Source organism: Physcomitrium patens, chromosome 7 (genome assembly GCF_059467195.1).
Source record: "Physcomitrium patens ecotype Gransden chromosome 7, ASM5946719v1, whole genome shotgun sequence".
In the NCBI taxonomy this organism is placed as follows: Eukaryota; Viridiplantae; Streptophyta; class Bryopsida; order Funariales; family Funariaceae; genus Physcomitrium; species Physcomitrium patens.
This window is the reverse complement of record NC_143416.1, coordinates 4,208,668-4,224,756: the sequence shown is the minus strand read 5'-3', so window position 1 is coordinate 4,224,756 and position 16,089 is coordinate 4,208,668. Positions and strand designations below refer to the sequence as shown.

General features: G+C 32.9%; 2 protein-coding genes and 1 pseudogene across 2 annotated transcripts; all 3 read right to left on the bottom strand.

The window, feature by feature from the left end:
• Positions 1-2,007: 2,007 nt before the first annotated feature.
• On the bottom strand, positions 2,008-3,695 carry LOC141045626 (uncharacterized). The gene is made up of 2 exons (XM_073535421.1): positions 2,411-3,695; positions 2,008-2,288 (listed from the first exon to the last, which is right to left on the bottom strand). The coding sequence occupies exons 1-2, from the start codon at positions 3,693-3,695 to the stop codon at positions 2,008-2,010; spliced, it is 1,566 nt and encodes a 521-aa protein (XP_073391522.1).
• Positions 3,696-3,764: 69 nt separating this feature from the next.
• Positions 3,765-4,781, bottom strand: LOC112284969 (uncharacterized). Its single transcript, XM_024525396.1, has one exon. It carries the CDS (start codon positions 4,779-4,781, stop codon positions 3,765-3,767), a length of 1,017 nt encoding a protein of 338 aa, XP_024381164.1.
• Positions 4,782-9,134: 4,353 nt separating this feature from the next.
• LOC112285088 (ferritin-like catalase Nec2 pseudogene) lies at positions 9,135-11,409 on the bottom strand (annotated as a pseudogene).
• Positions 11,410-16,089: the final 4,680 nt, after the last annotated feature.

Genomic DNA, 16,089 nt, shown 5'->3' with positions numbered 1-16,089 from the left:
AGTACAAACCAAGTATTAGCAAGAAAACAAGATATTTTTTAATATGCAACTTGCAAATAAATTTTTTTAGTTTGATAAATAAATATTTTCTAAAAATTTCTAAAAATATATTTAAAAAAAAATAGATATTAAGAATAATTTGGTTGAAGACAAGATAAATTGGTATTGGATAGAAGTTAATAAGATACAAATGTCAACAATTGTAAAATTTAATGAACAAATTTTAAAATTTTAAATTATTATAAATGGATATAGAATATTAAAAGTTATAATAACCTTAATATATAATTATTGTATAGGAGACAAGAAATAAAGACTTTGATTTATCATTTTGCCTTTATTATAATGTCACTGTAAAAAATGCAATCTATAGCATTATTGATTAACATTATTAGGGCCATTGTGAGATCCACGTTTTTTATTTTTATTTTAAAAGTTTAATATCTAATTCTTATTTTATATATTACTACTTTAAATTTATGTCATATTTTAATGTGATTTTTAAATTATGGTTTTTTATTATTAAATTAGAATAAAATGTGATGTTAAATTCAATTATTAGTAAGATTTTAATTTTAAATAATAAAAGTAATGTTTTTATGCTTAAAAAGCCATGAGAAAAACTTAAATTTTCTTCTATTTCTATATAAAAAAGCATATAACCATTAAAATTTCTTAAGATTATTACTCTATCATTTAATAATTTAAAAGTTTATTCTTGCATCTTTATTAACAAACTAGCGGTTGGCGCTTGCTTTGCAATGCATTAGTCCAACTATTTTAATGTAGTTCTTATATTACAAAATAGTTTAAAAGGAAGGTAACAACAATCTACATATATAAATATGTCTTCATGACCTAAGCATGAATTTTAAGAATGTAATATAATAGAATAGAGTAATAAATTTTAGAAATAAAATGCATCTAAAGATGCATGCATTGAAAAATATCCATTCATTGAATAGTGAAATTCAAGATGTAACCTTCTTCAATTGAATGGTAAGTTGTCTCAATTTAGAAAACATAATTGAACACCAAAAGAATGCAATTGGATGGAAGGGGACGTCGCCAAAGCGTGCATGAACCCTAAACATACAGAGTTTGAAACAAACTCTTAACTTTTCCATCCACCTGATTCAGGTGTAAATATTTATAGGAATTTATATGACAATGTCATGTAAAAACCTCATGATAAACAATGTTTTTAACCGTTCCCACGGCTTCATTGTTGTCATTGGCAACCTTAATGTTTGCAGGATGTCTACTACGAGACAATGCCACATATAATTGACCATGGCTAAATACTTCATTGCGAAGATAAATGCCAACTCGATCATATGATTGGCCCTGCGATTTGTTGATTGTCATGGCAAAAACACCAGTGACAGGAAATTGTCTCCGGCAAAGTGTGAATGGCAAGCGGCTATCGTTGCAATGATGTGTGATTTTAGGAATCAATACCTCTTGGCTATGATAGCGTCCTTCTACAATTTCATATAACAACACACTAGAAGACACTTGCAAAAGATGCAAATGACTACCATTGCACAAACCTTTTGCCGGATTCAAGTTCCTTAGCAACATCAAATATTGGCCACATTTAAGACTTAATTGGTGAGGAGGCAAACCGCTCAATTGTAAAGAATTCAAAAACTCTACTGGGTAATGATGGGCATGTTCATCATTCTCGTGAACAAAATCAGCACTAAAACATTGATGCACATCACCAGGTATACGATCGGTGATTTTTCGGTTGATTTCTTGGGCATCATCATTCCGGACAGCCAAAATGACGCGCTCAGAAAAATCAACCGGATCATCAAAAATAGCATCAATGAGACCATCTAAAGAATTTCCAGGAGCAACTAATCCTAGCGGTAAATCTACCTTTGGACCGGTTTTGCCCTCACCAATATCTAACAAAAATCGTTGAAAGTCCCGTTGACTTTGCAAACGCATGTTAGTGGTCAAATGAAAATATTGCATTAGTGGAAATAGGTATGAATGTCACAAGCAAGCTTGAACAGTTTGCTTGCGACCTCCACGTACAACTACAGGCAAAGTTTGGCGAAAATCACCGCCATATAATACTACAACACCACCATTTGAACTATCTATATTGCGTATATCTCGCAATGATCTGTCTATAGCTTCAAACATAAAACGATGCCCAGCACAAGCTTCATCAAGTACAATCAATTGTACTTCACGTAAGCTTTGACCTAATGTAGACTGGGCATTAATGTTACAAATTGATGCATCGTGCAACTGTAAAGGAATAGCAAGAGCTGAATGTGCCGTTCGCCCTTCATTCAAAAGGCATGCGGCAATTCCACTTGTTGCATTGCCATACACTTGACATTACGACCACAAAGATAACCCAATATGGTGTTATACAAAAAGGTCTTACCTGTACCACCAGGACCATCTAAAAAGAAAAGCCGATCTGGAGAATCAGAATTTAAAACGGCAGTGGTCACCGCATTAAAAACAATGTATTGTTCTTCGTTGAGCCTACCTACATCCTCCTCTAGAAAAGTAATGTTTTGGTTATCAAAATCAATATTGTCATTGGAATCACCGCCAACATCAACAATGTTTGAATAACCAAACTCATTCAATTCTTCGATATTAAAAAAATCTGTAAGATGTTTGTCTGATGATGACAAATATTCTTCAATGGACAAAATTGCTTTGCAATAGCGATTTTGATCATTGCGCCAATCATCAGACATAGCATCAAGATGTGTCTTTAGTAAGCTAAGAGGATCTAGCGGTTGTCCAAACACAAAAAGTGTTGCAAACAACCGCCGAACTTGTTTAGGCAATGCAATGACAGTTGCCTCTTGCAAACAATTTTTCCATTCAGAATCATCTTGTAAAAGTCCTCTTGTAATACAAGCGGCCTTGTACGTTGGATGCACTATATCATGAAAACAAAGTAGGTCCTCAAATGAAGTTGGTGCCTCGACATGAAACAACAACAAATGCAAGTAAAATACTTCGGTACCTATGAGAACCATGTTTATCCGACCAAAAACTTTTATCTTACGTACTCTTCTTTCCCACATGTTATTCTTTACATCCCACTTGTAATAGATTGGAAGATCCATGTAACGAAGAAGCATATGGTTGCTTTGATTGCCAGAAGCAATTAAGGCACGAATATGGCAATTAAGCTCAAAAAACTTGGTGAGTTTAGTCTCAGCATTTTGATCAATCACCGAGTGCAAAGATGTTCCTTCCTTAAAAGTAACATATTGCTGACCGGGAAGGTGAACAGGCAAACGACAAATACTATGGCTCTTATTATTAGTTTCAAAACCAAAGAGCCTCCAACATGCTTCTTGAGCGGCCACACAACGACCCTCCAAGAAATCCTTAATCTCATCTACCACTTCATCTGTTTCTACAACACCACGATCTGGACCTTTAAAAATATACTTGTGGAGGTATTTGACAGTTTTTACAGAACTGCAAATTTCCACATTAATGTGACAATTAAACCGACCTATCAAATATGGATTGTATGGCACAACCCATCGATTGTCTAAACGGACAATTTGTCCACGTACATGTTTCTCGATATATCGACCTTGATTTCGACCACGGTACAAAATATGTCCGTCACCATCCACCTCGGTAGTATCTCGAGCTTGCATCCGATAGTTCTTTGTACATCTATCGTCTTCCATGCATGGACAATTGGGATTGTCCAAACCACATGGTCCATGCATCATGTGCTTGGCAACCGCGGCATACAATTACGGTTGTCTATCTAAATCGGGAATCTCCGTACATACTATCCTATCTACAAGGTCACAGTCATTGACCTTGTCTTTCAACCAAAGAAGAATGTGTGCATGAGGAAGACCACGTTTTTGAAACTCAATAGTGTAACAAAAAGCAATTGTCTCTCCCATGACATTCTTCTTCGTAATCTCATCCATCAATGCTCTTAACTTGAGCTCGAAAACACGCACAATAATATCTGGACGATCAGGAGGACTTTGACCTGGCTCAAGCTCATCAAGAATCTCAGGCCAGGTCGGATTACATGTCATTGTCACAAACAAATCGGGTTTTCCTAAAACTCTAACCAAAACCATACTATCATGAAAGAGTTTTTGCATGTATCGGGGGGAATCAATGAATGTTGCAGGTAAGACAATGCGACGCCTAATGCGTGCTCCATTGTCTTCCTGCAAAGCATCTACGACCCCGTAATAGCACTCTACACGAAGTTCAGTTTGATGTTGCCTAATGAAAAGCAAATTTTCATGTTCTACACGTAAATACTGATCCACTACATATTCCTGGAATAATCTACCAGCCTTATGTAATACATTAGATTCTGGGCGCTTTTGAAGCAAATATTGGACATATGACTTTAAAGTCACTCCAGTATCTGCTTTAAAAGTTGCTGACCACCCACATCGCCCATCAGGAAACAACAAAGGATAGGATAGAGCATCGTAAGCTGGATGAATTTCTTTTATTCGTATTAAATCTCCACCACGTTGGTGAAGAATAATATCTCTACCAAAATTCATGTATTGTTCATCAAGAACAACAGCAGCAACTTCTGAAACTACTTGGCGATTATATCGACGGGGATGTTCACCAAAAGAAACCTCACCAGAGATACGAAGTTCCATGTTTTGTCCCCTTTGAAGAACATCACGTGAAGACTTAAAACCACGAACCAACGCATTTATGGATTCTAAAACTTCTTGAATGTTGTTAACAACATCACGATGAAGATCATCAAAAATCTCCATACGACGATTTGTTTGTAAACCATCATCCAAGAAATAAATTTGTGCAAATCTAGCACCTTCATCTAAATCGGGTTGTAAATTTCTAATGTAATGGCATAACTCTCCGTTCACACAAAAAGTATATACCCCTCTACCTTCAACTTGGCCAGACTGAAACTTACTACGCATACTTGTAAATGCAAAAGCTTGATTATACTTTCGAATGGATTTAAGGAACTCTCGAGATTTAGGTGTTGTGCCCATATAAAGCTCATTGAGCATTGGATGGACAATGGGGTGATTAACATGTTCATTGGCAATTTTGCCATTGTAACAACAAATGGTATTTTTTTCTTTTTTAAAACGAAAAGCCAAACATTTTGGACATTGGATGCACATTGATCCAACACTATCAACATTGACATCTACAAAATTATCAATGGTAGACAAAGCACGAGCCATTTTCTAGAAAGATGACAATATAATAAAAAAAGTGGAATTTAGGATAGGAGAATGAAGACCCTATCATAAATTCTAAACTCCACAAAGATGAAAAGATATATCAATAAATAGGATTTAGTGTAGGATAGAAGAAATCCTACCCTAAATCCTAAACTCTACAAAGATTGAAAAAATTGATAAGAAAAAGCAGAGTTTAATGTAGGATAACAAAAATCCTAACGTGAATCCCAAACCATTTCAAAACTCACAAAAGTAAGGTTTTTGATAGTACCTTTGTAAGCTTGTGCTCCAAGAAAGTTGCACCTTTTGATGAAATTTCACTCCACTCTAAAAAGTTTATGTTCAATGCACTACACTTCAAAGAAAAAAAATAGATTAGGTTGGCGCTTGCTTTGCAACACATTCGTAGCCAAGAGGTATTGATCTAACACACAAAAAACATGCATGAAAACAAATGTGATGAACATATTCTCAAGCCATACTCTACCTCCAAAGTTTAGACTCTAAATTTTTTTTTTTGAAGACACTTAAAAATGTCGATTTTTGAAAACTTTTGTCACAAATCAATTTCTTTCCTACTATATGAAAATGCACCTAAAAAGTCCAAATCCGAAGTCGGAATTCAAAAATAATTAGTATTTTGGGAGATATTAACTCACTGTTAAATGAATTCTGCCCAAAATACAATTTCATCTACAATGGATGAAAAATCGCACAGCGGATGAAAACCATGCAGCACATGAAAATTGCAGCAGATGAAAAATCGCACAGCGGATGAAAAATCACAGCGGATGAAAAATCACAGCGGATGAAAACTCACGCTACGGATGAAAAATTACAGCGGATGAAAAATTGTTGGGCAAAAAAAAAAAAAAAGTTAAAAAAAGTAAAAGTAAAAGTTTCGGCGATGTGCACATCACAGAACAGCAGCTGCTCGTTTTTGAGTCCTTGAGTTTTTTGTTTGGTTTTTTGCAACTAAAACCACTAAATTTCAACTTGATTTGAAAGTTTAATGTTTGAAAACTTGATTTTATGATTACCCAAAATCAAAAATTACCAAAAATTTCAATCTTTCAAAACCTTTCAATCTTTCACAATCTTGAAAAAATTGCAATCTCACCTCAAATTTCTTGAACAATCTCCACAACTTGAACTTTGTAACTCCAACTCCAACTCCAACTTTGTATTCAAACCTCCAAGATCACATCAACCAACTCCAACTCCAACTTTGTATTCAAACCTCCAAGATCACATCAACCAACTCCAACTCCAACTTCACAACTTACAACTTCCAACTTACAACTTCCAACTTACAACTTCCAACTTACAACTCACAATTTACAACTCAATCTTGAAGTGCACAATCCAAAAAATGTTTTGAACATCAAATTTGTAATCAAGAGCTTCAAAATTGTAATCAAGAGTTTCAAATTTGTTTTGGATAAGCTCAAATTGTAACACACACTTTGAATTGCACACACCCACAAACTCAACGTTCAAATTTCAAAACCGCGCAGTAATAAACGGAGCAGTCAACCGCGCAGTCAACAAAAGTAAAAGTAAAAATAAAAGTCACAACCACAGTAAAAGTAAAAGTCACAGTAAATGTAAAAGTAAAAGTCACAGTAAAGGTAAAAGTAAAAAGTCACAGTAAAAAGAAAAGGAAAAGGAAAAGTATAGTTGACTTTTGATAGGGCTTATGATTTTAGTAGTATGATAGTGATAATTACAACATTTATATCAATATTGATCTTGTTTTATTTTATTGACACAAAAGAAATATATTCTTTGCATTAGTTGGTAGTAGTTAAAGAAATTAAAGACTTTCAAGCTCTTAATATTCTATGTCTAGGACAAAATTCAAAGCAAAGTACTAGTTTATCTAATTAATCTTGATTAGTTTATATCCTTGACCTCATAGACTACTAAAATTTATGATTGTATTATAAAATTCTATTCAATTATCATCTCTATTTTTATTTAATTTTTTTTTTTTGCCATCCAAGTTATATATGAACTTTGCAATGAGGCTCTACTTCCATTAAGTTGGTGTTTTATTTTATTTTTCTTGAAGATAATCTATAAAAATTTCCTTTGTTCTTCAAAGTTTGTTCAATTATATTATTTTATCTAAAGATCACTCCATATCTTATTATTAAATACTATAGTATTACTTTGCATCAAAAAAATTCAAATACAAAATCTCTACATAAAGATATTTTTTTCTAAATATTTTAAAATTTAGGAAGATTTTATATTCAAAATAATTTTTTCTATAATTTTTTTTACCAGCATTAACTTCTAGAAATTGTAGCTAGTTTATATAATATAAATTTTGCACAATTCTATATACTTTTAGCTTAAGGACATATTCAAAATTTGTTTATTATTCTTTGAAGAAGATATTGTGGACTTATTCAATAAGGGATTATTGTACTTGAATTAGATTGAATAAGATTGGGCTATCAATATATTAATTCTAATCCATCTACAATAAATTAATTATACCTTCTTTATATTATTGTGATATGAACCATATATCTTTTTAATTTCACTTTAAAATTATATTTAATTTATCTCTATACCTTGTAGAGGTTAAGTCCAAATAAGAATATTATATTTTTTAAAGTTTCTATCTCAATTTAGTTGTGTAAGTAAGATATTTTAATTCTTTATTATTATTATTACAAAAAGCATCATTTTATTTTCTTTTATCTATTATAACATAATGATATGGATTGAATCTTAGAAAGTTTCGAATTTTATTTTTAAAAAATATGATTTTTTTAATGAAATAACTTTTAATCCATAACTTGCACCAAAAAATATTAAATTTTATTTAATAATATTTTTATAGTTTATTTTATATTTGGTCCATCAAAAATTGATCTATGTCTTGCATGGAGGTGTTTGAAAGGAATATGTTTTAAAAATAGTATTAAGATATTTAGATACTTTGATATTTTAATCTCATGGCCATTTTTATGAAGCTGCTTATAGAAGAGTTAAATTATTCTTATACTTTTAATTTGATATTGACTTGAATTAGTTAATGTCTAATTTAAATGCCATGCTAAATTCTTGAAGGATTTTAATTGCTTTAACTATCAAGGATTCATCTTTTCTAATAGTAAAGATTGAATTATTTATATATTGACTTAAAATTTGGTGTTTCTCATCTAGGTAGTTTAACATCATAAATATTATTTTTCTTTATTTTATTTATAAAATCATATTTTAGTATTTTACCTAAAATAAAGAATTAGTCTAGGACAAATAGAAAATCTTCCGTGTGACTTCTTTGCAACTAGAAACAATCTAATATGTTGCCATTAACAAAAACCGATGCTTGATTTTTAATTAATAATAGTTTTATTATAGAAACCAAGTGAGAATTAATATCGATTTTTTATATTGCTATCAAGAAGAAATTCCCTGCTACTTTATAATATTCTTTGGAGAGGTCAAATATTAAAAATAAAAGTGATTGGTTAGAGATTTTAGTTTAGTTGATAATTTCTTGTATAATAAGATTTTTTTCTAAAATATGTTTCAAAGACAAAGAGGCTATATGAACAAGATATATAATTTTTATTAAAATTTATTGAAGTCTATTTTAAAAGATTTTAGGAATTATTTTATATAAAGTATTAATTAATATGATAAATAACTCCATCTTCTCTTTTGTATAGAAGTATTATAAGTATCTAATTACTTTATTAGAAAATCACTTCTTCAAAATGTCATCATTTATTTTATGATTCTTTAATTTCTTATTAAATTTCATTATAGTCTAGTGGATTTACAAAGTTTGTATTTGTTTGTTTAAAATCCTTACTTAAACATTTGTTAATATATTATCTATGAAGCGGGTTTATTTTTTTATTTTATTTTATTTTATTTTGATATAAAAAAGTATAGAAGTTATACCAAATCTGGTAAAATAATGGTGGGTTAATTACTTTTAATTTTGTACTTATCATAAAGTTCAAATATGTACAATTTGAGTTTTTTTCCTTTTTCTTTAGCTACTTAAAAAAAAACCTTTACTATTTTTTTTTATTTCTATCTATTTTCCTCTTTATTCTTGATCTTATCTTAAAAACCTTCTTCTTTCTATTCAACAAACTTTATTAGATGTTCTTGAACTTGTTTTAATTCTTTTTAAATCAATTTGTTTTGTAGGTCATTTTGAAGAGTTACATGGACTTTCTCTACCTTGTCTTTGTACTCTATGCTCTTTACAATTTGAAGAATACTTGATCTTTATAAAAAGCTTTGTGAAATCTCAAAAACTTTGTTATTCTGTAAAAATAAATAAATTTGATATAAATATGATTTCTATATTCGAATGACCCTCGATTAGACTGTAGGATCTTAGAGAGACTATGGATTGAATTTTTGGTCTAGAAATGGAAAAGTGCTTGACGAGCCAAAAAAACCATGATAAAGAAAGCAAGAAGGGAAGGGAAAAAGAAAGGAAGCAAACTGGTGATTAAGAAGCAAACCCACAGGCAAAACTGCGAAATGCTAACATTGCAAAACTATGGGATCGTGCCATTCCCTGAAACATTCTGCTATAAAAACCAGAAACAGTCATAGATATCATCATTCTAGACTTGAAGAAGCTATCACACGTTTATTACTAGCATATTCCAACTTACAACGGGCCCTCAGAAATCCCCTCCACACGGGAAGGTAACTCAGGAATCAACCAAAAACTGCTTTTGCATGCAAAATCTATACACCAATGCATGTCCCCGAAACGAAGTACTTCCAACAGGGAGTCTGTGATCGAAGTCTGGAGTTCGGCGTTGCAACTTAGTGGTGGTGATGGTGAAGGTGCTTTACTATTTTTTCAGGAGATTCGCAGGGATGACGCCCTGGGCGCCCTTCGGGTAAAAGCCTCCGGGCTTGGACGGACTGCCGGAGCCATAGAAGGTCTCAAGCACCTGCTCTCCAGTGCGAGCATACAATAGGGAGCCCTTGTCGGCCGCCAGAACGTTGCCAGTCACTCTCCCTTCGACACCACGAGGCCCTCGTCTAGGAACTGGTGGGGGAGGCTGTTCCTCAATGTAGAGATGGCGTTGCTGAAGTCAGCCACAGTATAGTTGTATGGGCTTACTACAGTGTATTTCTGGCGGTAAAGTTCGGTGCGGATGATGGCGTCTTGTCCTGACTCCACCCCCAACAGCTTGGCCGCTAGCTGCAAAACTGGCAAACTATCGTCAGTGTCAGATTCTCTAGCTGCAAGATGGTGCAAACCCTGCTTCGGAAGACGAACTTTGAGGTCGCATTCCCAACAGAGGACACACACATACATGTCCACATACATAGAAAGTTTTTAAATTGACATATAAAAACCTGATAAAGGAGGAGAAGAAGTTCAGGTATGTGGAATTATGTACCCACCATCTTAGCATTATATCCATTGAGCAAAGGAATGGTCCCAACATATCCCGTCAAGCCGACGTAGGGGATGAAGTACGTGGAGATGAGGTACTTCAAGCTATCGGCATGGGGTCGAAAGGAGGGGACAATTTTTTGCCGAAGGTCGTCATGAATGCCTTGTCCATTGAATCAGCCCATACTTTTTTGCTAACGTCCAGCAGAGTGCGAGGGAATGCACACTTGGGAGGGTCTCCCAACACCTTCTTGATTGCCCTGCAAAGGTGGATGTAAAGTTAAACTACAGTACTTACTGCGTCTATCAACAGAGTGAACAATGTGAACCACCAATGAGGAGTCTGATAATCCAGCTTAGGAACCGTGCCAGTGATATATTAATCGTCGAGCTCGAACTGCATCAATCAATCCAAGCGTACCTGACGTGGCCAACTTCCTGAAGACCCATTTGAAGGAAGAGGTCGTTATAGTATGGGTCCAAGTTGGCCTTCTGCGCACCATGGGGTGCAGGACCGCCGTCGACAAGGTAAGGAGCCACCTTGTCAAGCCCGTAGCCATGAGACGCCCATAAAAAATACTCAGCCTCAAGGTACTCCAAGTTCAGAGCAATCTGCGTCAGCTTCTTATCCATCGAGGTGGTCTTGTTCCTGGCTTTGCACTCGTATTGTATGTCCAGGCCTCCAGCATGAGGAGGATGCTTCTGGTAATCGGCTGCCGCAGCAAATGAGCCTATCAGCAGAAATGCCCATAACGCAACAGCGCATCCTCGGATAAACTCCATCCTAAGAGAACCCCCCGTGATCACACTCAAAACTAGAACCACCGTCTGATCGATCCTTTAGACTATCACAGTCAAAACCAGAATCGTCTCCTGACCGATCCTAGAGGTGAGGGAAGCGGTGAGGAATTGCTACTGGGGTACTAAGGTTATGGATCGTGACTATATAACGCGGATGTCTAGGGGAGGGAACATGGACAAGCGACGAAAGCAACCGACGACGAGGAGTAGGTGCATGACGGTCGCAAGGCCGTCATGCAAACTTCACGATTCCAGTTCGGCCCACTCTAATCACGTGCAACTTTCCAGGTTCCACAGCAGTAAGCTATAGCGTTGATGTAGTTGTTGTTTCCTTTTTGTAAATAATATTATTCTTATTATAAGTCCATATCCTTTTATTAAATATCCAAGTGAATCATTAACTTTAAAACTCTATGAATTCTCTTTAATTTAATATACATTATAAGATTAGCTACCAACATTACAAAGGTTCAAATCTATTTATTATATGAGTAACATGTAGGAGTTAATTAAAGACATAAATGTAGTTCTTTTAATTAAAAAGAAATGAATAAAGTCATGATTGTAAGAAAAATTCAATAATCTAATCTTGTATTTTTGTTGTATTAGTTAAGAAATTATAATAAGACACTTATTCTATATTTATAGAAGAACAATATTTGATATTAAATAATTTAGATATACTTTTAGTAGAATGCCAATCTATATAAAGAGAATACAATGTAATTTGTGTAACAATTTGTAATTGAAATGTACGACTACCACATTAATTTAAATAAAGAATGATTTTTAAAGTTAAATCTTATACAATTATTAAATATTCTTAAAATTTTAATTTATAAAAAAATAGTATTAACGTTATTATAGAGCAGATCTTATGTATGATAGTTTTTGTAATGAATTAATATACAAACTAATTTGATAATTTATAAATTATTTTCTAATATAATATTTTCTATTAATAATTTTAATAAAATAATTTAATGTATATATATAATATTAAATTCTATCAATACCAAAATTATATTATATATGTTGATAGTGAATAAACATTAATTCTAATTTTAAAATCTAAAATTTACAAAATAATATAAATCTATAATCTTTAGCATTTTTTAATTTTTTTTATAATTTAAGTATTTAATTTTTATAATTCAAGTAATTAAACTGTAAAAATCTTATGAGAAAACATATTATTGTTTAGATTGATAGTAAAGTTTATTACTTTTAATACCACAACATTAGAAGAAACTCTTCAAACTTGATAATATTGTGAATATTGATGTTATATTTACTGGTAGACAAAATGTTTTATTCAAAGGTATTTTTGATAGCTTTATTGATAACTAAATAATTAGAAAAGATTTTTGATCAAATAAAAGATATTATTAATTATCCAATAGATATCTAATTTATAAAAAATCTAATATAATTTAATATTATAATTGTTCAATCTGAAAAAGATCAAAATAATATAACTTTTAAAGACTCAATGAACATCATTAAAATTTATTGATCATAAAATTTTATTTTAAATTAGTAACATCTTTAAAAGTTAGAAACTGGCAATCTAAGATTCTTATGTGTATAAATTTAACTTTTTAAGCAAATATCAACTTAAAATTATTTTTAAAAACGTATATGAAGAAAAAATAGATGCTCCAAAATTTTAAAAAGCACAAATGCCAAGTGTTTGAATTTTAGGTTCTAAACATACAAACAATATATATTAAAAAAAAAGAAGATTTAGATGATAATATAGAACCATTGTGAGATGATATTCTCCATAAGTCTAATCAAAAAATCTATATTTTAACTTCTTAAACTAATTTTTTAACAAATTGTAAAATCATGCTTATTTTTTTATACAACTATTTAGAATAATATTGAGAATAATGTATAGAGTCCTCACAATATAGGTGCAAGTTGTCTTATTAGTACTTATTCTTGTTTCAGATTAGATTTGATTTTTTAAAAGAAATTGTGTAAAAAAAATTATAAAAGATTATGTCCGTTTATTTTTTATAATAAAATTTAAAGAGTCACAAAAATTATGATTTATATAAAAAATATTAATTTATTTTAGTACTTTCAAAAATCAAAAGAATCAATTAGGAGGTAAAATTGTTTCTTAACGGTTGAGTAGAAAATAATTTAATTTTTTTCTATAGGTCAACATTACTTTATAATATCAATTGAAATATCTGGATGGAAAGATAACATTAAATTTTTAGAAGATTTAAAAAAATTAGAAATTATTTAATTTAATTTTTTGAAATTTGAATCTTGAATTACTGGCACAGTGACAATTATTACATAGAATAGAACAATTCTTGAAGAAATTAATAAGTAGACTTAGGTTTGTTTTTTTCGAAATTATGTTTTAATTGGTACAGGGTAAGTGAAAATTTGTTCATTATGCTTTCACAATTCCTGTGTAATTCCCATGCTTCTGATGCATATTGTCCCTAATGAGATTGTCTGCATGTGGTATTTTGGTTCCTACACTTGTTTACAGATGCTTGCAACAATTGTGGCATGGTCATATGGAATCTCTTGGATCCAATATCCTGTAATTTGTACCTTAGTTTGTTATCACAAGTACACAAACCGCAAATTTTAGTGCTCCAGATTTACGCCACATCTGCATGTCGCAGAATTGCACGGGATACATTGTGCTCCAGATTTAGGTCATTTTACTTCAGTAGTTCAGTGAGTAAGATCTGATTCTGTTAGTTGGGACAGTTGGGGTTAGTGCGAATTGATTGATTCCGAGAGCACTTTGTCCCAGTGGCGGAGACACTGAACCTTTGAGAAAGTTTTAGGGGAGATTGAGGTATTATTATCCAGTCTAAGTGGAGGTTATATGCAAGATGCATGGACAACGTACAGCCGTATTCTAGGAGGTTGTGGATTTTGCGGTGTCAGGAAGAAGAGTGAGCACTTGAGGAATCAGAATAGCCTCAGAAATGTGATACCCGCAATGGACATCTAGCCAATCCCCACGCAAGCTGTGGAGAATGAGCTTGCATCGAGGGATGCATCACTTCCTAGTACTCTCCAAAATACCATCTATTATAACTTGATTGCGAATACCATGTGAATGTTGGAAAATGAGGAGCACTTCCGAGAACAGATGAAAGAGAAACTGTCCACGTATGGAGAGCGCAACAAGAAACTTGATTTCTGGATGGTCATCGAACTTGAGTTTTTAGACTAGCAACCGGAGGTTTATCAGCCAGTGAGAATTCCGGTTGCTGTACTTGTGTCATCCGAAAGAATTTAAATTGTGTTCATGAAGGTGAGGTTGTCAGAGTACCGATGGGGAAAATTACGGTGGAATCCTCGAACGTGGCATATACAAGCAAAGCTGGAGAGGCAAGGGTAGTACCACACTCTCATTTTTTTAAGTCAAAATTTGGCGTTTTAAGACTTGTTGGAAACAAGGCAGTGGACGTGAAAGACAGAATTGTGTAGGGCAAGAGGTTCTTCAGAAGGTTTTGCAAGAAAGGCAGCAACTGTGGTCCTACCTCCAGTTGAGCTGAAATTGTCAACAGTAGCTGTCAAATACATTTTGTTTAAAGGCAACAGAAATTCCAATAACGGTCACTTCCAAAACATGCCCACAATCCAAGATAGAGGAGATCTTATTGCAAAGCTTGTAGTAATGGTTGATTTTTTTATAGCTGCAATGAAGGATTGCGTATGCGAAATCTATCAAGAAGTGGATACGACGACTTCACGACTCGGCAGTTCAGGACGTTCAGCTTGACAGGATCCAGCCAAGGACGCTTTTGAACATCTCCACCTGGTGGAACGGAGATCTCTTCAATCACACGTGCTTTAAGAGAGCTCTGAAACAGATCTGAGTTTAGCTGAACTATTTGCAGACAGTTCGGCATGGATGTGCAGGTTACTTCGGAAGACGCTGAGTTTATCTCTATCTTCATTTGCGTTGCATACCATTGTGAGGTTGCCCCCATGAGATCCAACTGTTTTCTTTTCTCGCCTCCTTTGAGATTCCTTCCCCACTCTGGCATCTAATCTCAACCTCTGCGCATTGTTACCCTTCATCACCAAAGTGGCTTCCTGGAGCTAGTTTTCCATGATTCTAAAAGTAGCTTAAGCTCCAAGTTTTTGGTTGGATTTTGCAGAGGAGGCTAGAATAGATGATGTAGCACATGAAACTTTGAAGGATGGTGAGGTTAACCTCATGAATTGTCACATTGCATCAAGCTGAAGTGTAATTGAAGGAATTTAGAATAGCTGCCAAGTTGGGGTTTTCTCTACATGGATTGCCTCTGCTTATTCTCAAAATTGTTGGAGCTCTATATCTCACTACAATGTGAGAACAAGATGGCTTTCTACTACCAATTTGTAGGCAAGTGTGGCAAATTGACAATTGCAACACTTCTTCCATTTGTGTGGTTTGAAGACTTACTTCTATTCAATTAGACTTTTTTTGTCCACATTCAACTAAAGTTTATTCTTAACTAAATTTAATTGGTATTTATAAATTAGTTGGTTCTATTGGCTTCATTTTTAAAATGATTCTTTAAAAATTTCTTATATAATATATATATATATATATATATATATATATTTATAAATTTTAAAAAATATTTTAATTTTAGATAATTGTGATTTTTAATGACAAAAATC

Coding starts and splice junctions, on each gene's coding strand:
- LOC141045626 (XM_073535421.1), bottom strand. CDS start 3,695: ATGGAAGACGATAGATGTACAAAGAACTATCGGATGCAAGCTCGAGAT. Junction 2,289..2,410: donor AGATGGTCCTGGTGGTACAG/GTAAGACCTTTT, acceptor CGGCACATTCAG/CTCTTGCTATTCCTTTACAG.
- LOC112284969 (XM_024525396.1), bottom strand. CDS start 4,781: ATGGAGATTTTTGATGATCTTCATCGTGATGTTGTTAACAACATTCAA.